Source organism: Oculina patagonica, chromosome 7, assembly GCF_052425735.1.
Source record: "Oculina patagonica isolate OP01 chromosome 7, crgOcupat, whole genome shotgun sequence".
NCBI classification, from domain to species: domain Eukaryota; kingdom Metazoa; phylum Cnidaria; class Anthozoa; order Scleractinia; family Oculinidae; genus Oculina; species Oculina patagonica.
In genome coordinates this window covers 4,676,167-4,698,446 of record NC_135764.1, presented here as the reverse complement: position 1 = coordinate 4,698,446, position 22,280 = coordinate 4,676,167, and the positions used below count along the sequence as shown (strand labels likewise).

General features: G+C 40.5%; 1 protein-coding gene across 2 annotated transcripts; it reads left to right on the top strand.

Annotated features, from left to right (window-relative positions):
• Positions 1 to 1,253: 1,253 nt before the first annotated feature.
• On the top strand, positions 1,254 to 19,728 carry LOC144660151 (lysosomal alpha-mannosidase-like). Of its 2 annotated transcripts, none has more exons than XM_078520716.1 (4): positions 1,254 to 2,234; positions 9,594 to 9,788; positions 15,857 to 16,033; positions 16,974 to 19,728. In XM_078520716.1, exons 1-4 carry the CDS (start codon positions 1,305 to 1,307, stop codon positions 18,672 to 18,674), a joined length of 3,003 nt encoding a protein of 1,000 aa, XP_078376842.1. In that variant the 5' UTR covers positions 1,254 to 1,304; the 3' UTR covers positions 18,675 to 19,728. The 2 variants fall into 2 exon arrangements, with proteins under 2 accessions (XP_078376842.1, XP_078376843.1); XM_078520717.1 differs by lacking the exon at positions 1,254 to 2,234 and adding an exon at positions 7,506 to 8,520.
• Positions 19,729 to 22,280: the final 2,552 nt, after the last annotated feature.

Sequence of the window (22,280 nt, the reverse complement as noted above, 5' to 3'; positions counted from 1 at the left end):
CTTGTTTGCTTGTAACTTTTAATTTATGACGCCCGCGCCGGGAGACACATTTGGTTGCAATGAAGCTATGGTTTTGTCACTTAGATCGTATGGTTTTGTCACTTAAATACTTAGATACTTTAGAGTAAGATACTTAGAAGTAATTCCTTTGCAAACATTAAGCTTTATAGCAAGTATTTTGCAAAACTTAATAAGATAAACTTAACTCAGCCGTGAAAAGTAGTTCTTTAAATTACTTAAGGGACTCTGTTTGTCTTACGTTGAAAGGGAGACTGTTCCTTAAAACCGCGCCGCTATAGGTATAGCTATTTTTAAAATAGTTAGTGCGCGGTAATGGAACATTGAGTTTGTTCTCAGAATCCCTTAGGTGGTACGCGGTTTCTCATTTTTCAAATTTAGAAAAAAAAAAAGAACCTTGCTGTTTAAAGCCGGTATAATCACCAAATATATTAAGCTTTATCTTTACTCTAAGCACACTACAATGCCATTAGTGAAGCGATCGTATTTTCTTAGCCCGCCATTTTGACCCGGGCATTTTGCCGAACTACCAGGCGCAAAAAAGAGATCTGAACGCGCGATGACTGGTTCGTCCCCAGGCTCCAAGATCGTGCTCAGTAGTGCCGGTCAATGTGCGTTGACATGGCAAAAAATCTATTCAAGATTCCCACTCTCTCTTCCAACTCCCGTGCCCATGAGGTGTTCCATGGACCTACGGCCCATGTGATACGTCCTCATTAAAGTATCCCTTTATATCGGTAAGTGTTGTATTAACATTTTCCACCGTCGCCAGGAAACGGTTGACTAAGGGCTTCATTTTACACCTCGTCAGGGAGAAAAACAACATTTTTAGAATCTACGGGGGCCAGGACGTCCAAAATTTCACCAAGCAGGGACAAAAAAATCCTTACCCAGTCAGGAGGTCGTTCCCAGGGTGCGCGCTCTCATGACTGATAATTCAGCACCAAGGAAACATTTCGACTTGGCTAACAATGTAATACCTCGAAGAATATGAAGGAAAAATGAAAAAAAAAAAAAATTAATAGAATCAAGAGAAATTTTCTCTTGAAAGAATATCCCGAACAAATAATTTTACTTTTGGTTACGTATAGAATGTGATCAAGTCCTACGAAGGACAGCAAATACCAAATAAGCAGCCTTGCTTTGTGTCTTCGACAAGTAACTGAAGTTTCTGTCACGCAACAGCCGTGACAATTTTGGCATCTCGTGACCAAGGCATGACTCTTGCTTTGACGGAATTTGAGCTAATTTGGCTCGCAAATTCAGTTCCTAAATTGAAACCTATAATGTCGACTTTGCTTTTCTTTTTAGCCTTGCTTAGGCTTGGTTCAGGATTTGAATGCAACTTCAAAGATTCAGCAAGATCAGATGAAGATAAACTACAAGTCCATCTCGTTCCGCACACTCATGACGACGTCGGCTGGTTGAAAACTGTGGACGAGTATTATTATGGAGCCGATAATTTCATTCAACATGCTGGAGTGCAGTACATTTTAGACTCTGTTATTCCGCAGTTAATTGCAGACCCGTCAAAGCGATTTATTTACGTGGAAATTGCGTTCTTCGAGCGCTGGTGGAACGAACAAAACGGACCCATGCGAACGGAAGTGAAGAAACTCGTCAAAGAGAAGAGGCTGGAGTTTATAAACGCTGGCTGGTGTATGAACGACGAAGCGGCGACGCATTACAATGCGATCATTGATCAAATGACTTACGGATTGAATTTCGTGCAAGAGACATTTGGATCAGATGCGAGACCTCGCATAGCCTGGCATATTGATCCGTTTGGCCACTCGAACGCACAAGCTTCAATCTTTGCTCAAATGTCTTTTGATGGGTTCTTCTTGGGTAGAATCGACTACCAAGACAAAGATCTTCGCCTCGAGCAGCGGAGAATGGAGCTTGTCTGGAGAGGAAGCAGAAATCTTGGGCAAGATTCAGACATTTTTGCAGGGGTACTCTTTAACAATTATGCCCCTCCGCCTGGATTTTGTTACGATCAATCATGTCCACATGCTATGCCAATACAAGACGACCCGAACCTATTTGACTACAATGTCAAAGAAATCGTGGAAGCATTTGTCTTCGTAACATGCGCACAAGCATTGCAGTATAAAACAAACCACATCATGCTGACCGTGGGTGAAGATTTCCAGTACGAGAATGCCATCACGTGGTACAAAAATTTGGACAAGCTAATCAAATATGTGAAACAAGTAAGTATCGTGATAATGCAGAGCTCCTGTTTTAGCCTGCTCCAGGCGTTCGATAATTTGTGGGAGCATTGCGAAAATAAAAAGTAAATGGAACCCTCGCCATTTTTTTCCACTCGTTCTTCGCGCTAATCCCGTTATTGCGTGTGCCGTTGTGGTTCTGTCCTATCTGGCGAACCATTGCGCAGCTCCGCATCAGGCATTCTCGTTCCCAGAGCCCGCGTCCCCCTAAATCAGACTGCTGGTCTTGGGGGACGCGGGCTCTGGGAACGAGAATGGCGATCAGGAGTTCTTTCAGTTTCTCGGCTGGTGGAAAAAGGAAAGGGGAACTCCTCTCGTCGCGAAAAAAAAGTCAAGAACGCCTGATCGCAGGTTATTCCCCATCTTACAGAACGCCCGGGACAGGCTACTTCGGATTAAAACCTGCCGCTGTATAGTGTTATAGAAAGTTCTCCGTAGTCTAGATCATACAATTTCTGGCGAATGTCAATATTAGACTAAAAGGACGCCTGTCTTCAGCGTTTTTCTCGCTGACCAAAACGCCCAAAACTCGTGGTCTCTAGGAACAAGTGGCGTCTCCGTTAAGTAGAAAAGTGTTGGCTTATTTAAAACTTAAAGCCCGGGCCAAACGAGGATTTTGGCTAATGAGAGTTTTTGTCAGCTCGCATGAGTCGCATCTACTATCATCAACTCATGCCAAATGAGAACGAGAGTCCGTCAAACTCTCACCCACTCTTATTAAAAAAATTCGTTCAAAGTCGATGAGAGCGCATAGAAGTCCCAGGCCAAATATAATGAGAGCGAGAGTGACATTGTTTTGTTGGTAATGCGAGAAAACAATACGCAGGTATTTGCAGACAAGCTTCGATCATCAGGTAACTTGTGTACCAGGTTTCTAAGACAAACGCTGACCCGAAAAAAGAAGACAAACAACAACTACAACAACCGCACGCGGAAATTGCGCGGAATCGCGTGTGATCAGGGTGATGCACGAATGCGCCGCGAAGTAACACGCCAAGAACTCTGAAAATTGAAAACGCTAAATATTCAATCGACAACGTGCCAAAGGAACTACTTGAGTGAGTTTATTAGTTTATTATAATACTATTGGTCTTAATCGTCATTAATTCCGGATAAGGGCGCACTCAGGGTTGCTATAGCCAATGTTGGTTAAGTCTGCTTAGTTAGGAGGATTTCGAAGTTGATGGAAATTGCTTTACTACCTTTCTGAATTGCTCAGGAGAAATCAAAATTCACAAACCCGAAAATGCTAATCACACTTCTTAGTTCTATTGTTATATATGTGTCTAGTCCCTTGTGCCTTTTTGTCTTTATTGTATGCATACTTATTTATATTGTTTGGTCTTTACGCACTCAATTTCACGATTTTTTTTCTCTAAGTTTACTTATTCAATGATAATAATATAGATGTAGGGTTAATATCTCTCAATGTGAGAGGATTACGCGAGTATAGGAAATCTAAAAAGATATTCAACTGGGTGGCAAAACACGGTGGAAATCGAGGAATCGCATTTCTTCAAGAGACTCATTCGACTATTGATATTGAGACGGAATGGTCCCAAAGATATAAAGGCGAAATAATCATGTCTCATGGAACGTCGAATAGTAAAGGTGTCGCTATTTTATTTGGTGAACAACTAGACTATAGCATCGTTAAGAAAATTATTGACCAAAATGGCAGATTTATCCTCGCTTTGTGCCTGTTGCAAGGCAATTCCTTTCTACTAATAAATTCTTACGCACCCAATGATGAAAAAAATCAAGTATCGCTTTTGTTAGAGATATGCGAAGTAATCAACAACCTTGACTGCCCAGTAGATACCTCTTTTATCTGGGGTGGCGACTTCAACTTTATCTTCGATATAGAGCTGGAAGCAAGCGGTGGGAATCCAAAATTAAAAACTCGCTCGATCGAAGCTATTCGGGAAATCATGCTAGATCTGGATCTGTGCGATATATGGAGGGTCAGAAACCCGGACGCCAAAAAATTCACCTGGAGCGGCAAAGGGCAAGGACGAAGCAGCTCCTTAAACATAACCATATATAGGCGTTTAGATTATTTCTTAATTTCTGACGAACTTCAATCATATGTCGAACAAGTAGATATCATTCCGGCCCCGTCCACCGATCATTCTGCGATTACTTTGCGTATTAAATCATTGCCCGGGGTTAAAAACGGTCCATCATTTTGGAAATTCAACAACTCTCTCATTAACGATAGCAACTATATTGGAGAAATGAAAAATGTAATAAACAACTGCAAAGTAAAAATGGATTCTGAAGGAATTGTAAATCCTCAGCTGCGATGGGACTTGTTGAAATATGAAATTCGCAAATCAACAATAACATTCTCAAAAGCACGTGCAAAAACATTCAGGAATGAATACCGAGATATCGAGGAAAAGATTAAGAAAATCGAAAGCTTTAACGGGTGGGAACATGACCCTGTTAAAATCGCCGAGCACGACAAATTAAAAAAGTCTTTGGAAGATAAAAGCAATTACATCACGGAAGGAATAATCATAAGATCCAAAGTGAACTGGTATGAGCAGGGTGAAAAAAATACAAAATATTTTTTATCACTGGAAAAGCGTAATAAGGCCAAAACGCACCTGAGAAAGCTATTAACGGAAAATAGTCAAGAAATCACAGAACCAAAAGAAATTCTTAACAACATCGAACATTTCTACAGCGAGCTCTATTCGCGGAAAAACATTAAGACCCACGAGGATTGTTTAGATTTCATGAGGAGAATTGATTCCCCCACTTTAACCGCTGAGGAGAAAGCATCATGCGAAGGTTACAATTAGGGTCGTCTAAAACACCTGGCATGGACGGGCTTACGAAGGAATTTTATCTCGCGTTTTGGAACGTGTTAAATGCCGAACTAATTAAATGCCTCAACAGCGCCTTTGACGATGGAACATTGAGCACCTCCCAACAACAGGTAGTGATTACACTGTTAGAGAAACCAGGCAAAGACAAAAGACTTTTATCTTCTTGGCGCCCAATTAGTCTTATTAATGTAGATACCAAAATTTGCAGCAAGGTGCTAAGTAACCGAATGAGCAAAGTCTTAACAAAACTTGTCGACGCCGACCAGGCGGCGTTTATCAAAGGTAGAAATATCGAGGACTCTATTCGTCTCATCGACGACATTATGGATTTCACTATGAAAAACGATGAATCGGTTATACTTTTCGCAGCCGACTTCGAGAAAGCTTTCGATAGTATTGAACATAATTTTATTCTTGCGTCTCTGACGCATTTTGGTTTCGGCGATGACTTCATAAAATGGATCGGTGTATTACTCCGCGGTAACCGCGCGTGTGTACTGAACAATGGCTTCGCGACAAATCTTTTCAACATTGCAAGAGGAACCAAACAAGGGGACTCAATCTCTCCCTACCTTTTTATTCTTGTGATAGAAGTTCTAGCGTCATTAATTCGCCAGAATAGGCAGATTGAAGGAATTTGGATCGGCGAGAAACAAAAAAAGCTCGAGCTATTCGCCGACGATAGCACATTTTTTTTTGAAAGACATAGCTTCCCTTAATGTGGTTCTAAAATCAATCCAGGAATTTTATTCATTCTCCTCTCTTAAGATAAACACCACTAAATCCGAAGCTGGCTGGATAGGCAGCAGTAAACTAGATGTGCAGCCTACCGACGATGATGGCATAAAATGGATCGATCTTTACGAGAGAGGCATAAAAATTCTGGGTATTACCTTTTCGTATAACGACACCTTTTTTCGAGAGCAAAATCTAGATCGAATTTTCGAAAGCTTTAAAACAGTTCTAAACATCTGGAAAATGCGTAGTCTGACGCTCTTTGGTAAATCGACAATAATTAAATCGCTTGCTCTGCCTAAATTGTTGTATGTATGTTCCAAGATTTTTGTACCAGACTACTTCATAAGCAAAGTCAAAAACGTAATAACAGACTTTATTTGGAACGGTAAAAAGCCAAAAATCAAATACGACACCTTAATAGGTAATTACGATAACGGAGGAATTAGTTTACCCGACCTTGAGTCACAAATCAAAGCAAACAGAGTCAAATGGGCTCTTAACCTCCTAGACGAAACTATGTTAAAGCCTGGAAGAGTTTCCCTATGCAGCATTTAGCGTCTATAGGAGGAACGAAGGCGATAGGAACAAACTTCGATAAGGAAAGGATTCCGAAAGGTCTGTCGTATTTCTACAAGAGTGTTTTAGTCAGCTGGGCTGAATACAATGACGAAGAAGTCGTTACCCCGGAACACATCGCAAATCAAGTACTCTGGAATAATAAATATATCAAAGTAAACAAAAAATCGGTCTTTTTTCCCCAACTGGCTTCAAGGGGTATCTTCAGGGAGTCTTCAGGGTTAAAGACTTATATAACGAAAGGAACGAAATTAACTGGGAAACTGCTTATGCGATGGGCGTTGAGCCCCGTCACTTTATATTCTGGGCCAGTATCACTAGCGCAATTCCCCAAGGCTGGAAAACGCTAATGAAGGACGCCGACGCTTTTGAGGATCACGATCCCTCAAACCCCGGTAGAAATGACACTGCTTCCAAAATAACATCAAAAGACGTATACCTCTCGTTTGTTCAATCAAAATTTAAAAAACCTACTGCCCAATCTCATTTCCTGAAACGGGTCGATGGCCAAATTGACTGGGAATCCGTCTATCGTAGAATATATAACATGTCTATTGATCCTTACACAAGATGTTTTCAATATAAAATCCTTAACAATTGCCTTTATTTAAACAGGGACCTATTCCGCTTCAAGATCATCGAATCTCCTATTTGTTCCTTCTGTTCTATTTATTCAGAAACAATCGATCACCTTTTTGTCAATTGTGAGCACTCTAAATCCCTGTATAGGGACATAAGAATCTGGACTAAATCTGCCGGAATTGTTTTGCCAGAATTGAATATCCCAAATATTATATTAGGTATAGACTCTGAAAAAAACAGCGCTATAATAAACCTTCCGGCATTCTCGTCCCCATAGCCCTTTCGTTTCTCTTACCCGGCTGGGCCTTGGCAAAGCCAATCAAAAAAATTCGAATTAATTCAAAAATCGTATGTCCCCAGAGCCCTTCGTTCTCTCGTGCCAAGCCGGCTAAGAGAAACGAAAGGGCTATGGGGACGAGAATGGACGAGAATAGTCTTCCGGGTACTGGAAACTAGTAGTTCCAGGTTCTCTCGTCCGTTGCAACGCCTGTGACAAATTACACAAAAATATCTCGTGACTTGATCATGACAGATCGAATTTTCTTTGAAAGGAAAGTAAAATTTGACGGACATCAATTATACGGGGTGGCTTTCCCTTCTCTTCAGCAGAAATGGTTACTTTGTTCTTCTTTGTGACCATTTTCTGTGTGAGTACAGCCTTTGAGTGCAAGTTTGAAGAAGCAGTGAAGGCTGAAGATAAACTACAAGTCCATCTTGTTCCGCATACGCACGACGATGTCGGCTGGTTGAAAACTGTGGACGAGTACTTTTATGGAGCTAATAATTCCATTCAGCATGCTGGAGTGCAGTACATTTTAGACTCTGTTATTCCCCAGTTAAGTGCAGACTCGACAAAGCGATTTATTTACGTGGAAATCGCGTTCTTCGAGCGCTGGTGGAACGAACAAAACGAAGCCATGCGAACGGAAGTGAAGAAACTCGTCAAAGATAAACAACTAGAGTTTATAAACGCTGGCTGGTGTATGAACGATGAGGCTGGGACACATTACAATGCGATCATTGATCAAATGACTTATGGATTGAACTTCGTGGAGGAGTCATTCGGATACGATGCAAGACCTCGCATAGCCTGGCATATTGATCCCTTTGGTCACTCGAACGAACAAGCTTCAATCTTTGCACAGATGTCTTTTGATGGATTTTTCTTCGGCCGTATTGACTACCAGGACAAAAAGCTTCGCCTTGAGCAGCAGAGAATGGAGCTGGTCTGGAGGGGAAGTAAAAGTCTTGGACAAAATTCGGACATTTTCACCGGTGTACTGTACAATGGCTACAATCCACCCAAAGGATTCTGCTACGATCAGTTTTGTGTAGACAACCCAATTCAGGACGACCCAAGGCTGTTTGACTTCAATGTCAAGGAAACCGTGGATAAATTTGTGGAAGTGACGTGCAAACAAGCATCCCAGTACAAAACAAACCACATCATGTTAACAATGGGATCAGATTTCATGTATGAGAATGCTAACCTGTGGTATAAAAATTTGGACAAACTAATTAAATACGTAAATGCTGTAAGTGCAGGCTATTGTTTTCTTTTTGTGTTTGTTTTTTTTTAATTAACTTAGTTTATATATTTCATTATTTTTGCTAGCTTAATAAGGCGAAATACGTCTTGCAAGATAAAAATATTTTTATTTAAATGGTGTTTGAAACCTGTTGAAGTTTTCACACAAGACACAGGGTTCAAAGAAAGTCATAGAATGTCTGTTTCTAAATACCCCAAAATCAGGGTAAGTAATAGAAGGCCACTGAAAATTAGACCGACATGAACAACGTGAAGCTATAGTCTCAATACCTGTAAATAGCTTTGCAATCCTTCAACTGAAAAGTGAAAGGTGACATTGACTCAACTTGTGGTACGACCTTCTCACAGTTTCCAAGGTCGTAGATTGTTTCATATGTTTTTGAAATAACATAGAAGTTTAGAAAGCAAGGTGTGTACAAACCCTGTTTAAAATACCTCTGAAACAAAATATTGGTAATATCAGAGGCAGGAGATTGATGAAATCACAGAAATGTTACCTGGAAAGTTAGAAGGATAATGCGTTTAACTCATTATCGTTCCAACTTTCAGTTAACATACAAAGTAGTTACGGTTAGTCACAAAACAACAAGAGGAATACCTGCTGTCCACAGTTGAACTTGTATTACAGTGTTAATTTCCAAAGTGACTTTTAAACCTTATTAAGTTGTTTTGCTTTATTTTTTGGTATTGCAATCTATGTACAGTACAAACTCTTTTTTTGCGGGTCAGATATAAGTGGAAGGGGACAGGAGGGCAGAAGCCTGGGAGAAAAGGGATGGGAGAGGGGAGAAAAGAGGGCAGGAAGCACAATTCCTAAGGTGGCGGGAACTGGGAGAAAACAATTAAAATTTTGAGACATTTTGTTATATTTCTCAACAGATATGGGACAAAGAGAAGGGGACACCTATGGAAAGGGGTGGGAAATGGGAGTAAAAGGTACAGGAGCTGTGAGGTTCAGACCCCTCTGTCCCTCCCTCCCATATAATATTTTTCTGCCCAATCAGGTTTTTTTTTCTTCATTAATCTTATTGCAATGTCTGATTTTATATCTCTTTGTAGGATGGCCGTGTGAATGCATTCTACTCTACACCAACCACATACTTAGATGCTCTGTACAAAGCTAACCAGACATGGGAACTAAAGACTGATGACTTCTTTCCTTATGCAGACTGCCCGCACTGTTACTGGACTGGTTATTTTACTAGCAGGCCAGCACTCAAGCGATATGTCAGATACAACAACGATTTGCTTCAGGTTAGATACTGTAATTTCTTCACATTCTCTTAAAGATAAATTCATATGGTTTAGCTTGGGCTCTCCCCCTTTGCAATATGATGTATTAATTATAAATAATCAAAAACTTTCAATGCTGGTTTGGCAGCATTGACTGGGTCGGGCATGCCTTCAGCATAGTCGGGTTAAATCGAGCTCCGTCTAAAATCTAAATTTTGAAGGCGTTCTATGGAAGAAATTACTCAATACTTCAAACGAAAAGACAGGAAAACCAGCTCTGAGTCTTCGGAAGGCGCCAACCCGGAGGAAAAGAGAACCAAACTCAGTCAGGCTAATAACATGCCCACGCCGTCCGACATGGCCGAAGGTGTCGAAGGCGTCCTACCGAAACTTCAGCTTGTTCTCGACAAACTCGTCAGTTTGGAGACAAAAGTTGACAGCATTAACAAGCATGTTTGCAGCATCGACGCTAAAGTTCTCCAGCTTCAGAACAAGGTGACAACACTCGAAAGTTCAGTAAAGGAAAACGCCAAAACAGTAAATGAGATGGAGGCTGGAGTTACTGCTCTAAATGCCGATGTGGAAGAAATCAAAGCAAAGGCCGATAAAACCAGTAACGAGGTAATTACTCTGCGCCAGCAACAGTGGTATTTAGAAACATACCAAAGAAGGGAGAACCTTCGTTTTTATGGGATTCCTGAACGACTGGATGAGCAGGAAAACACCAGAGAAGTGCTGGTTAACTTTATGATAAACGAGCTCAACCTCGAAGACGCGCCACAAATCGAATTTCAACGGGTACATCGAGTAGGCAGGTTTGACGCATCACAGCACAACCCACGTCAGATCATCGCTCGCTTTCTCCGCTATGGGGACCGGGAGAAAGTTTTTTCTCAGGCAAGACAACTTAAAGGCACAGGTATGGGAATATCTCCCGATCTCCCTAAAGGAGTCGTGGATATCAGAAAGAAGCAGATCGAAACCTTGAAAAAGGCTAAAAAAGAAGGCAAAAGAGCTTATTTCAGTAGAGCAGAGCCGGACAAACTGTACGTAGATGGACATTTAATCCCTGTTTCAGAGTAATTCAGTTTTAAGTTATAAAGCTGTAGGCCTTCGGTTGAACTTTGAAAAATTTGAATATTCTGGAGCTACCGTTATGCAAATTGATAATTAGATTGCAAGATTCGGTTGCTAGCAACTAATCAACAGCTTTGCTGGTTGCTTATTTTAATTACTGCTGTGAAGTGTTTTTTTCTTTGTTTTTTTGTGTTGGTTGCGCTTTTGTTTTTTTCTTTACTTATCAATATGGTAGTATTAATTGTCGCATGTAGTGTTCTTTGCATTATCTTATTGTTTTCAGCTTGGTGTATTTTATCGAGCGTTGTTTTTGTTGTTTTTGTTTTGAGTCTATGCCTTGCATTCAGTTTGAATCATTACCAGTTGCCATATTGCATATTTTTAGAAGTGATCTTGCTTAAAGCCGGTAATATCTTTTTTATCTGATGGAGGGAAACAATTTCCAATTTAAACTGCTTTCTTTAAATGTAAGAGGGATCCGTTCTTTCGAAAAAAGAAAATGTATTTTCAACTGGTTGCTTAAGCAAAATGCAGATATCTTTTTTCTGCAGGAAACGTACAGTACAAAAGAGATTGAAAATCAGTGGCGGAAACAATGGAGAGGAGAGTTGTTTTTCTCTCACGGTACATCGCGCAGTAAAGGCGTCCTTGTTTTAGTGCGGGAAAATTTGGATTTTAAAGTTAATTCAACGCATACCGATGATTCGGGAAGATTTGTTATTCTAGATACCTTAATTCAGGACTCGCCGTTTCTTCTAGCAAATATCTATGCCCCAACAAAAGGCTCTGAACAATGTCAGTTTTTAGACGAAATTGCTAATCACTTCGCAGACAAAGTATGTCAATCTAAACATTATGTTATTACTGGAGGTGATTTTAATGCTACTTTCGATCCAGATCTTGACTGTTCGGGTGGAAGGCCTTCCATAAAGAATTGCATTAAGAACCTCAATGATATTATGCTACAAAATGACCTGGTCGATATATGGAGAGTGCGCAACCCGAACAAAAAGCGCTTCACTTGGAGACAAAAAAATCCATTAATTCAAAGACGACTCGACTTTTGGTTAATCAGCAATTCTTTACAGGACGACATAGAAAATGTAGACATCTTATCTTCCGTCAAAAGTGACCACTCCGCAATTATTTTGAATATTGATAGCGTAAAGAACTTAAACCACGGTCCATCTTTTTGGAAATTTAATAATAGTCTTCTCGATGATGAACAATACATTAAATTGATTGAGCAGCTTGTTCCTGATTGGATTGAGGAGATTAACTATTCTGATGATGCTAGAGTTCAGTGGGATTGGCTAAAATACAATATCCGTAAGGAGACCATTACTTATAGCAAAGCGAAAGCAAAAGAACGGAGAGAAAAAAATAAAGCGCATTGAACATAAACTGAAAATTGCTGAGGAAAAATTAGCTGACTCTCCAAATGATGATACACAAAATGAAATTGACACTTTAAAAAGCGCATACGAAAAAGAATACGAGTACATTACGAAAGGAGCAATAATACGATCACGTGCAACTTGGTACGAAAAGCAATGCTTTTAGATCCGCAATAGACACCAAAACGCGTGAATTTCAGTACAAGATACTTAACAGAATACTTCCTTTAAATGATTTCCTCTTCAAAATTGGCAAGTCTAACTCTCCTCTCTGCTCTTTCTGCCAATCCTCAGAGGAAAACATGTCCCACTTCTTTTTCCATTGTCCGTTGGTAGCAAACTTTTGGCAATCAATTAAGCATCTATTGGGGGGTTATGAGCTAATTGAAAGAGAAGTGATCCTAGGGATCACCGACGCAGTTGAAAATGCATTTCTAAAGAATCATCTAATTCTATTAGGAAAACAACATATTTTCAGATGTAAACATAACAACTCTCTTCCTAGCGTAATCAGTTTCACAAAAACTTTGAAAGCAGTCTATGATTCTGAACGTTTAATTGCTAAAGAAAGTAACAAGATCAACTTTCATTATGACAAATGGAAGGATCTGTTAGGCTACCTCCTCTCATTTTAAAATAGCTGGCAAGCTCGTGGCACTTCTTGTCTCGAAACAGCTATCTAATCAATTAAAGGCAACTTACTGAACTGTATGTCGTTATACATATATATTGTCTGTAGGCATGGCACTGTCTTTGTGTTTTATAATTTTTTTTTAAGAAAAATGTAAATTTATTAGTGTAATGTAAGAAGTTAATTGTAAGTTCTGTATTGTAGGTTATTCTAAGCTATATACTGCAAGTAGTGTATTGTAAATAAGTCACAGAGTTAAGTTATAAGTATAAGTAATGTATAATGTAATGTAACGTGAAATGTAAGTAAGTTATTGTGTGTATTGTAACCTGCTTGTTGGAAAAAAAATAAACAAATTACAAAAAAAAAAAAAAAAAAAGAACAAGAAACTTTTTATTTGGAAGGAGCACAGGCTAGGAGCAAGCTGATTTTAGAGTGACAGCTTTTTGCCCTTGCACTCCACTGCAACAACTGTAATTGTTCTACATTGTAGTCACTATCTGTCTTCTCATTGGCTGAGAGCCTACAGTTAATTCTGGAAATCAGTGCAACCTACAGATAATTTGCTAATCTGCTACCAGATTAGTAAATAATCTGTAGGTTGCATGCGCAATGCATGATTTTCCAAGAGCAATTTCGGGAGGCATCTGAAAGTGAAGGAAATTTATGGCTCATCGATTCGCTTCTTCGACCGAGCAAAAAAATGAAAAATTGCTGAAACAAAAAAGACTCGGAAAACAAAAGAATGCTGACAAAAAGTGCTAAGGTATTGTTCATCGAATATTACTAAGAAAAAAGTGTTCAGAAGCCAGAAGACAAGAAGGAATTAACATAAATGTTGAGATTGTTTGCCGTTATTTTGTTTACCTGTAAAACAATGTATAATAAAACAATTAATTGGCTTCGGCTAATAACACTTACCTCGACCTTGATTATTCAGGATATCACAAAAACCTCATCCAATAATTGTTTATAATAATTTTATTGCTGATTCTATTATAATATTATAATAATATTATATTAGATTGTATTATTATAATAATTATAATAATTGCAGTGTTCTTCCTAGTTTTGATAATAGCAGGTAAGAGAGCAAACCCAGGGGGGTACTCCGGCTTGTAAATGACGGGGATGATCGAATGGAGGCAAAACTCAGGACCCAAAAAAATTCCTAAGTCTTCCGACATTACCCAAAAAAATCCCTGGACCAAAAATAACCCCTAAAAAATCCCTTGTCAAATTACTCCTAAATTGCCAGGAGGGGCAATAACATAACACAGAGAACGCTTGTTTTGTTTATACATCATACCATAAATACGCCAAGGCCGCGCCAAGGCACTTTAGTTTGTTTTTAATACCCCAAAAAATCTTCTATCTAAATCAAGTCACCCAAAAAAATACTTGCCAAATTTTCAAACCCAAAAAAATCCCGGAATCGAAAATTTCAAACGCAAAAAAATCCTTCGATCATCCCCGTCATTAACAAGCCGGAGTACCCCCCCCCCTGGGAGAGCAAAACCCATTAAACCCCTAAAGGAGACCAATGTGGGCGTGGCTCAAGCTCTTTTTAACCTGCAAAAGATACCATTTAGGCCTGATTAGTCTAGACTGCCAACACAGTATGACAGCTATTTGAAATCTGCATGTACAACCCTAAACAAGACCCTGATGCCTAGAAATATTGTTGTTCATTCCTGAACACCCTAAGTGAGACCAAAATCCAAAATGTACACCCCCCGGGGTACAACCCCAGGTTACACCCCCAGGTACACCCCCAGGGTACACCCCCAAGTTAAAAGAAAGACCAACTTCCCTGTCCCTTTCATATGGAAGACTTTCCCCAACCCCCCCCCCCCAACTCCTCGCCCCCACACAGCAAGTCAGCAAGTTAAAAATCTAAAGATACAAAATGGTTTCATTTTTGATTTATATGCTGTGACAATTTGTTGTTATGACACTGAAATATGGGACTTTTTAAGTAAAATTTAGGCTTTCAACTGGTAGCCTGTGTACAGCGGCCCCTCTCCTAAAAAAATCGGGAAAGGAGCGTCTGTGCTATGTCGTCATTAATTGTGTTCTGCTCCAGGTGGTTTTCCCGGAATGTGTGGAAAATGATCTGATTGGCTCTTACTCTATTCATACATGTGTTGTAGTCGCCTTTAATTTATGCTGGTGATACGTGTTAGCTCGTGGGAGTGTATTGAATTTTTGAGTTCGAGTTAGAAATTTCGAGTTCAAGTTAGAAATTTAGAGTTCGAGTTATGGGGTAACATTTCCCAGTTGGTCACGCATAGTATCGCCCTTATCACCAAATGAAAGCTAACCGCAAGCAAACTGTAGGAGTGGAACTAACAGCAAGCAAACCAGAGTGGAGCTAATCGCAAGCAACTTGAACTCGATATTTTAACTCGAAATCGAACTCAACTCGAAATTCTAACTCGAACTCGAACTCAACTCGAAATTGTAACTCGAACTGGAACTCATGAAATGGACAGACCCAGCTCGTGGCATTCCAAATTTTTTCAGCGAGTTTGACCTATCAACCTTTTTGCTTTTCACTTGTTTGTGAAGGGCACTATGTGCTGTATTATTTAGAGCTTTCCCGATTTTTAAGGGGAGGGTGTGGTTGTACACCCAGGGGGGTACTCCGGCTTGTAAATGAAAGAAAGCCATAAAAAAAAATTGAACGCTCGTGTTTGTTTATTCATCATACCATAAATACGCCAAGGCCGCACGAAGGCACTTAAGTTCGTTTGTAATACCCAAAAAAATCCCCTATTTAATAAAGTCACCCAAAAAAATACTTGCCAAATTTTCCAACCCAAAAAAATCCCGAAATCGAAAATTTCAAACCCAAAAAAATTCGATCATCCCCGTCATTTACAAGCCGGAGTACCCCACCCCCCCCCCCTGGGGCTGTACACAGGCTACGAACTGGGGTGTGTAAGATCCCTTCATGACCCTCAATCTCTGATTCTTTGTAGGTCTGTAAGCAACTGGAGTTGATAAATGGTCCTGCTAAGAAGAATGGTCCGACTTCTGATACTCTACGCAGAGCAATGGGTGTGGCACAACACCATGACGCTGTCAGTGGTACATCAAAACAGCATGTGGCAGATGACTATGCTAAGCGACTTGCTATTGGTGCTGTGGAATGCCAGGTGTGCTGTAGTTTGGATAATAGTTATAGACAGTATTTTTGCAGGTTGCAGGTTGAAACAACCTGTTAATTCGAGTTGAAGTTGAAAAAGAAAACAATTATAAAGGCTAACCTCAAGCAACTCAAGCTAATTTAGGCTAACTGGAATGCTATTTAGACTAACCTGAGTGCTATAATTAGACTCAAAAGTCGATTTTGCAACCTGCAATCTGCAAAATATAACATATTATCAAGATCTTCTAACTGTCTCTATGAGAAATCTATTGACATCAATTAGGAGAAATTGTATGTTGACATCAGAGGACAAAGGGAGGCTAATACATCACAAAATTCTCCCAACTATCACCATACAAAATGTACTTTCCATAGTGAATACATTAAACAGGCATGCCATGTGGTTGAAATAGGAAAAATTAGTAAAGATACTGTTTCCCAACTATGTAGTGTCAAAATAGCAACATAGTGTCAAAATAGCTCTATGCATGGCCAGAACAGAGATATATGACACGTGACTCCAACCACCCAAGTTCATGTGACAAAATACTCTTTGTACCAATTATCACTAGCACTTGAAAAAGGTGATATTTCCAAGGGCTTGTAAAAGCTAACAAACTTGACTTATTCTAAGAGGATGGCTAGAGTAGTAATTGAGCCATGTGTAAGTTTTATTGTTGTTTAAGATACATTCACTCCCATAGCGACGAGGGCAACAGTAAGACCTGAAAAGGAGACATTGTTCGTTTCTTCACTTCTCTATGAAATCGGGCGATGACTATCACATCGGACGGGGTATATTTTCTGATACCCGTCGTCCGATTTTGCACCACGTGATTTGTTTTGTCCAATGATAGCGCGTGAAAATTAATTGATGGTTTATAATTTGATTCACAACTGGTCTGACAGTATTTTTTCTTTCTTTTTTTTTTTTTTGACGTTTTAAGGAGTTGGTTGGTGATGTGCTTGGTAAATTCACAGTGAAAAACCCTGCAACCAAGCCTCCTGCATTGACATTTTGCGACCACCTCAACATCAGTGTCTGTCCAGTAACTGAACAGAGCAAATCCTTCACCGTGACTGTCTATAATCCCATTGCTCGAGACGTAACCAGTGTTGTTCGCCTGCCAGTTGCGATGGCTTTAATGACCGTCTTAGACCCTCAAGGCGGCTTAGTCGAAAGCCAAGTACTGCCAATTTCTAATGCAACAAAACAGCTGCGACAAAATCAGAATCAGAAACAGAGTCATTCATCTTACGAGCTGGTCTTCACTGCCAAAGTCCCTGCCTTAGGGTTTGCCACTTACTTCGTCAACTCGACCAAGTCGGCGTCCAGACTGGAGAAGAAGTTTTTCCGACCCGTCCCTAAGCACGCTTACAAAGACTCCGATGAACTGTCCATCGAAAATGAATTCATCAAACTTTCCTTCTCGCAGGACGCGGGTCAATTGACAAGCATGACCGATTTGACTTCTAAAACCACCACTGTATTGAATCAAGCATTCTACTGGTACAACGGCAGCAGGGGAGGTAGCAGCAAACAGCCCTCCGGTGCGTATATCTTTAGACCCAACAATAGCAATGTGCATCTGATCTCCATGGGCAGCAAGGCAGAGATCTTCAAGGGTCCCGTGGTACAGGAGGTACGTCAGGTGATCTCTCCCTACATCAGTCAGGTGATCAGGCTCAATGCTGGCCAGCGGCATGCAGAGTTTGAGTACACTGTGGGGCCGATACCCATAGGGGATCACTGGGGCAAGGAAATCATCACCCGGTTTGACACGGATATCAAGTCGAACCAGCTCTTCTACACCGATGCTAATGGCAGGGAGATGCAAGAGCGTAAGAGGAATTACCGACCGACTTGGAAATTGAACATCACCGAGCCGGTTGCTGGGAATTATTACCCGGTGAACAGTCGAATGTACATTAAGGATAGCGATAAGCAGTTGACAATCTTGACTGAGAGGTCCCTGGGTGGGTCCAGCATGAAAGACGGCTCAATGGAGATCATGCTTCACCGTCGGCTTCTCGTAGATGACAAGAGAGGGGTGGGTGAGCCGCTAAACGAGCCGGGGATCCTTGGTAAAGGTTTAATCGTCCGTGGAAAGTTGTGTCTTACTCTTGCGCCGCCGAAGAGTTCTGCTGCTCTTCATCGCGAACTTGGCGAGAAGCTCCTTCTGGAACCAGTGCTGACCTTTGCAGCTAACAGTCTCACTTTCAAGCAGTGGGCGAGCCAGTTTAACTCGATGCACAGCGGTCTAACGCGTGAGCTCCCCGCCAATGTTCACTTGCTGACACTGGAGACAATGCAGGATAGCGCATTGATCCGCGTGGAGCATCAGTACGAGGCTGGTGAAGATCCCAAGCTCTCGCAGCCTGTCAACATTTCACTCGCTGGGCTTTTCACCGACTTTGACATTGAGTCCATGACTGAAATGAACCTGGCTGCCAATCAGCTGTTGAAAGATAAACGTCCACTCCACTGGAACATCAAATCGAGAAAGAACGTCGAAGAAAACAAGACAAAGAAGAAAAGAGTGTCTCGATCGGCATATGATTTGAACGTGGAGCTCACCCCAATGCAGATCCGCACCTTCAAAGCTGTGATCAAGCGTCACGAAATTCCTCGATATAATAAGTTCTAGATGATAAGCACTTAACATAATGCCATGTTACACTGGGCAATTTCCTCCTTCCCAACAAACGTTGCTATGCTAGTTGCCAAAAAAATTTTGCGTGTAACATCCGACTCTTGCAACATTTATTGTGATGCGTTGCGAGTTGACCGGAATTTCACAACGTTGTAAGACAAGTTGCTGCGTGTAATTTGCCAATCGCAACTTGCAACGCAATTTTGTTAAAATGAGCCAGTCAGCGCGTCCTTAACTCGCCGGAGATTTCAAGATGCTAGTTTTCAGCGGGCGCTTTGCGAACGTGTGACACCCCCTCCCTCCCCCCCCCCTCCCCCCACCAGCAACTTGTAATGGTTTTTGGTCCTCATTGTTGTGTTACAAGTTAGAAGCAAAACTGCGTCGTGTAACATGGCCGTTATGCCGGATTTCCACTGACGCGTAATGTTTTTAAACAATTTTTTACGCACGTAAAAATTTACGCGTCAGTGAAAATCCACCTTTAGAGTCTATTTCGCAGCCGTCAGGATATAAGCGTTGCGTGACAAACCAAATTATATACGGCTGCAAAGAATTTTTGGTAACATAGCCCCTTTTAATTCAAAAATTACTGTAATTTGGTACCGGTATAGTTTTACAACCTTCCCAACTGCTTTTGTCTGTGGTTTTTAGTAGCAAAGATTTTGTAATTTTTTCTCTAAGTTTAGAGCATGCAACTGAGGAAACAATCACCGAAAATATCGTGATCTAGCCCCTTTATCCGATGGTAATGGCGTTGCTAGGCAACGGTTAACACGTGCATTTTTTGTACTTGCTCTACAATGTATATTTGATTACTGCATTTGTAAATGGAATGGTTTCGCTTTAATTAAAAAGTAAGGTGCAAGGTATTTTCTAGTTAAGATAAAGCAGTATAATTGTTTGGTACTTTTCTCAACGAAATGCATTTTACAGCAAAATAAAATATATTGTTATGCAACACTTTGCGAAAGTTGGTCTAACCACGTGTATTGCAGGATGTTTGTTGTGTACAGATTACAGACAGAAAGAGCCTCCTAGCCTTATTTGAGCACTGTGACAATTTGAATTGTTGAATAAGGCCAATTACCGTAAAATTCCGGTTTCAAGCCCCCCCCCCCCCCCTTCGAAGCCCCCCGGATATATGGTCCATCTACCTGGAAACAAAAACGATACCTCCGATTATGAGCCCCTTTCTGACGGGTGACAGTACTGAACAGGGCTAAATATTGCTTCATTATGCGTTTTTAACTTAAAAATGTATTTCGATCAACACTCCCGTGGTTTGTTTCGAAACGGTTTCTTTATTGCGATTATAAGCCCTCCCGGATATAAGCCCCTCCGGTTATAAGCCCACACAAAACCCCTTACGAAGTTGTATAAGCCCAGGGTTTATAATGGGAATTTTACGGTATGTTTGGACACATATTACATCTGCTCAATAAAACGTTTTTAACAGTGAAAGTGTCTTCAGTACAAGTGCATATTGGGTAGGAAGGTCCAGAAGAAACTCAGAGATGACTTGAAACATGGCGTCCCAAAGACATTTTATTGTCATAGACATCGAAGCTACCTTACCGTAGGGTCATCGATCGAGTCATTGCCAGGCTGTTGAACTTCCTTTTCTGCTCCGCCCTCGCTCTCTAGCTCTCTGCTGCTTTCTGCGCCTCTCTCTGTTTCTTTTCAACTGGATACCATCCAATGTAGGCTTTTATAGATTGTGCTAGCATAATTTTTGGCATAATTGGAGCTAAAAAGCATAATTTGTGAAACGAGCACTGCCACGGCATAATTAGCAATTTTTAGCACTTTTTGGAGCATAAATTCATAAAATGTAGTAAATATGGTGTACTTTCTACAGAAATAAATGAAATTTAGGTAGTTTGTTCTTGCAATGCGTGTTTTAGCTATACAATTGTGATTGTTAAGTCGTTGGAGGCATTTTACAAACGGTTTAGAGATGCGGGCAGCTAATTTGGACAGCTGACGGCCGTGATAAACTGCCATAAACACAAATAAATTTACAACAACAGTTTATTTAAAAAACATCATAATTTGGTGTCGTTATTGCGCACCTCTATGTATAGAATCTACGTCATTTTGTGAGCATAATTATACCTAATCGTACCTTTTTGGTACGCTTCGGCGGCATATCAGGCGAGTTTGGTCGAGCCATGGTTCGTATTTTGGCGAGACGCAGTCGAGCCAAAATACCCATGGCGAGACCAAACGAGCCTGATATGCAGCCGAAGCGTACCAAAAAGGTACGATTAGGTATTTACCGTACCCAAATTCAGCCAAAACTCCGGTTATATTTATCGCTCTGTTGAAGCCATGCTTGCAAGGTACGTACTGCAAATTGTGTTGTCTAGGTATTCAATACTTTTACCAAGTTCTTCTTCTGCCTTTTTTTTCACTCGTTTGTTTAGAGTTTCATTCTCTAAATTTTCAAAATCAAAATTAAGCGAAAAATTTGGAAATTCCGACTCCACTTTTTCAGTCTGAATGTCTCAGTACTCATCGGCAAACATCGCGCATTTGGCAAGCGCGCTCAAGTTTAGTTTTGGCGGGAAAGTTTTTCTCTTTTTACGACCGCTAAACACCGCTTAATTTAAATTACGAAGTTCTGTTTTATTGGTAAACCTCTTTTAAATTCATCGTAAAGTAACACTACTTTACTTCAAAGTGACCGTGATATGGTGGCATATCAGGTCAGTGACTTGATATCGTAGAATATCAGGACAGTAGATCGCGCTTCTGATTGGCTACTTGCGAATTTGGGTACGGTAATTTCGGAAATCAGAAGCATAATTTGGGAATTCTGGCATAATTTTTGCATAATTTGGCAAAATTTTGAGCACTGCTAGTAGCATAATATGCCACTTTTAGGAGCACAATCTATAAAAGCCTAATCCAATGTGATGTCGGACAAAACAGCACTGCAACCACCACTATCACCAATACAGCGAATCCTCCACAAACGAGTGAAAGAGCCAGTCGGGAAGTCGCCTTAACACCCCAAAAAAATTGTCTGCAGGAAAATGCAGTCGGAAAAATGGTTTGCAAAGACAACGGACAAACAAAAAATTGTGATGTCATCGTTCTTTCATATGCGAAAGATACCTAAGAAAATCGCGTCGTTCCAAGTTTCAGTTTCAATTTTTCTCAATGAGTTAAAACCTCGATAATCACTCTAGTTTATATTAAACGTTAATAGCTTCTGTAGCAATAAAATTGCATCAGAAAACTGAAAAATTGAAAGAAAAACACTCAGGCAACTTTTTGACAATCTTTGAGCCTTTTTAGAGAAATGTCGAGCAACTTCTGGACAGCCTTATCTTCTATACCCCTCCCCCACTCCTCTAAGGGTCTCGTTTGATTGACAGCTGAGCACCTTTGCCGGAGGAATCTTGATTGACAGCAAAATTACTTGCTTCTGATTGGCTTTTTGCGAGTAACTTGCACTGAGACGACTGAGTTGGCTAGAAATTTTGAAAATGTTTTTGAATCAATGGCAAATCGAGAAGGCAGAAGTTCAAATAAGAGGCGTCCGAAAATTAACAATATGATATTTTAGTTCATCTACAATGAGTGAAACTCAGC

What these genes read in the sequence shown, in the direction of transcription:
- LOC144660151 (XM_078520716.1), top strand. Translation starts at nt 1,305, where the DNA reads ATGTCGACTTTGCTTTTCTTTTTAGCCTTGCTTAGGCTTGGTTCAGGA. An exon ending in TAATCAAATATGTGAAACAA is followed by an intron (nt 2,235 to 9,593) that starts GTAAGTATCGTG and finishes ATCTCTTTGTAG; the next exon opens with GATGGCCGTGTGAATGCATT. An exon ending in TTGGTGCTGTGGAATGCCAG is followed by an intron (nt 16,034 to 16,973) that starts GTGTGCTGTAGT and finishes TGACGTTTTAAG; the next exon opens with GAGTTGGTTGGTGATGTGCT.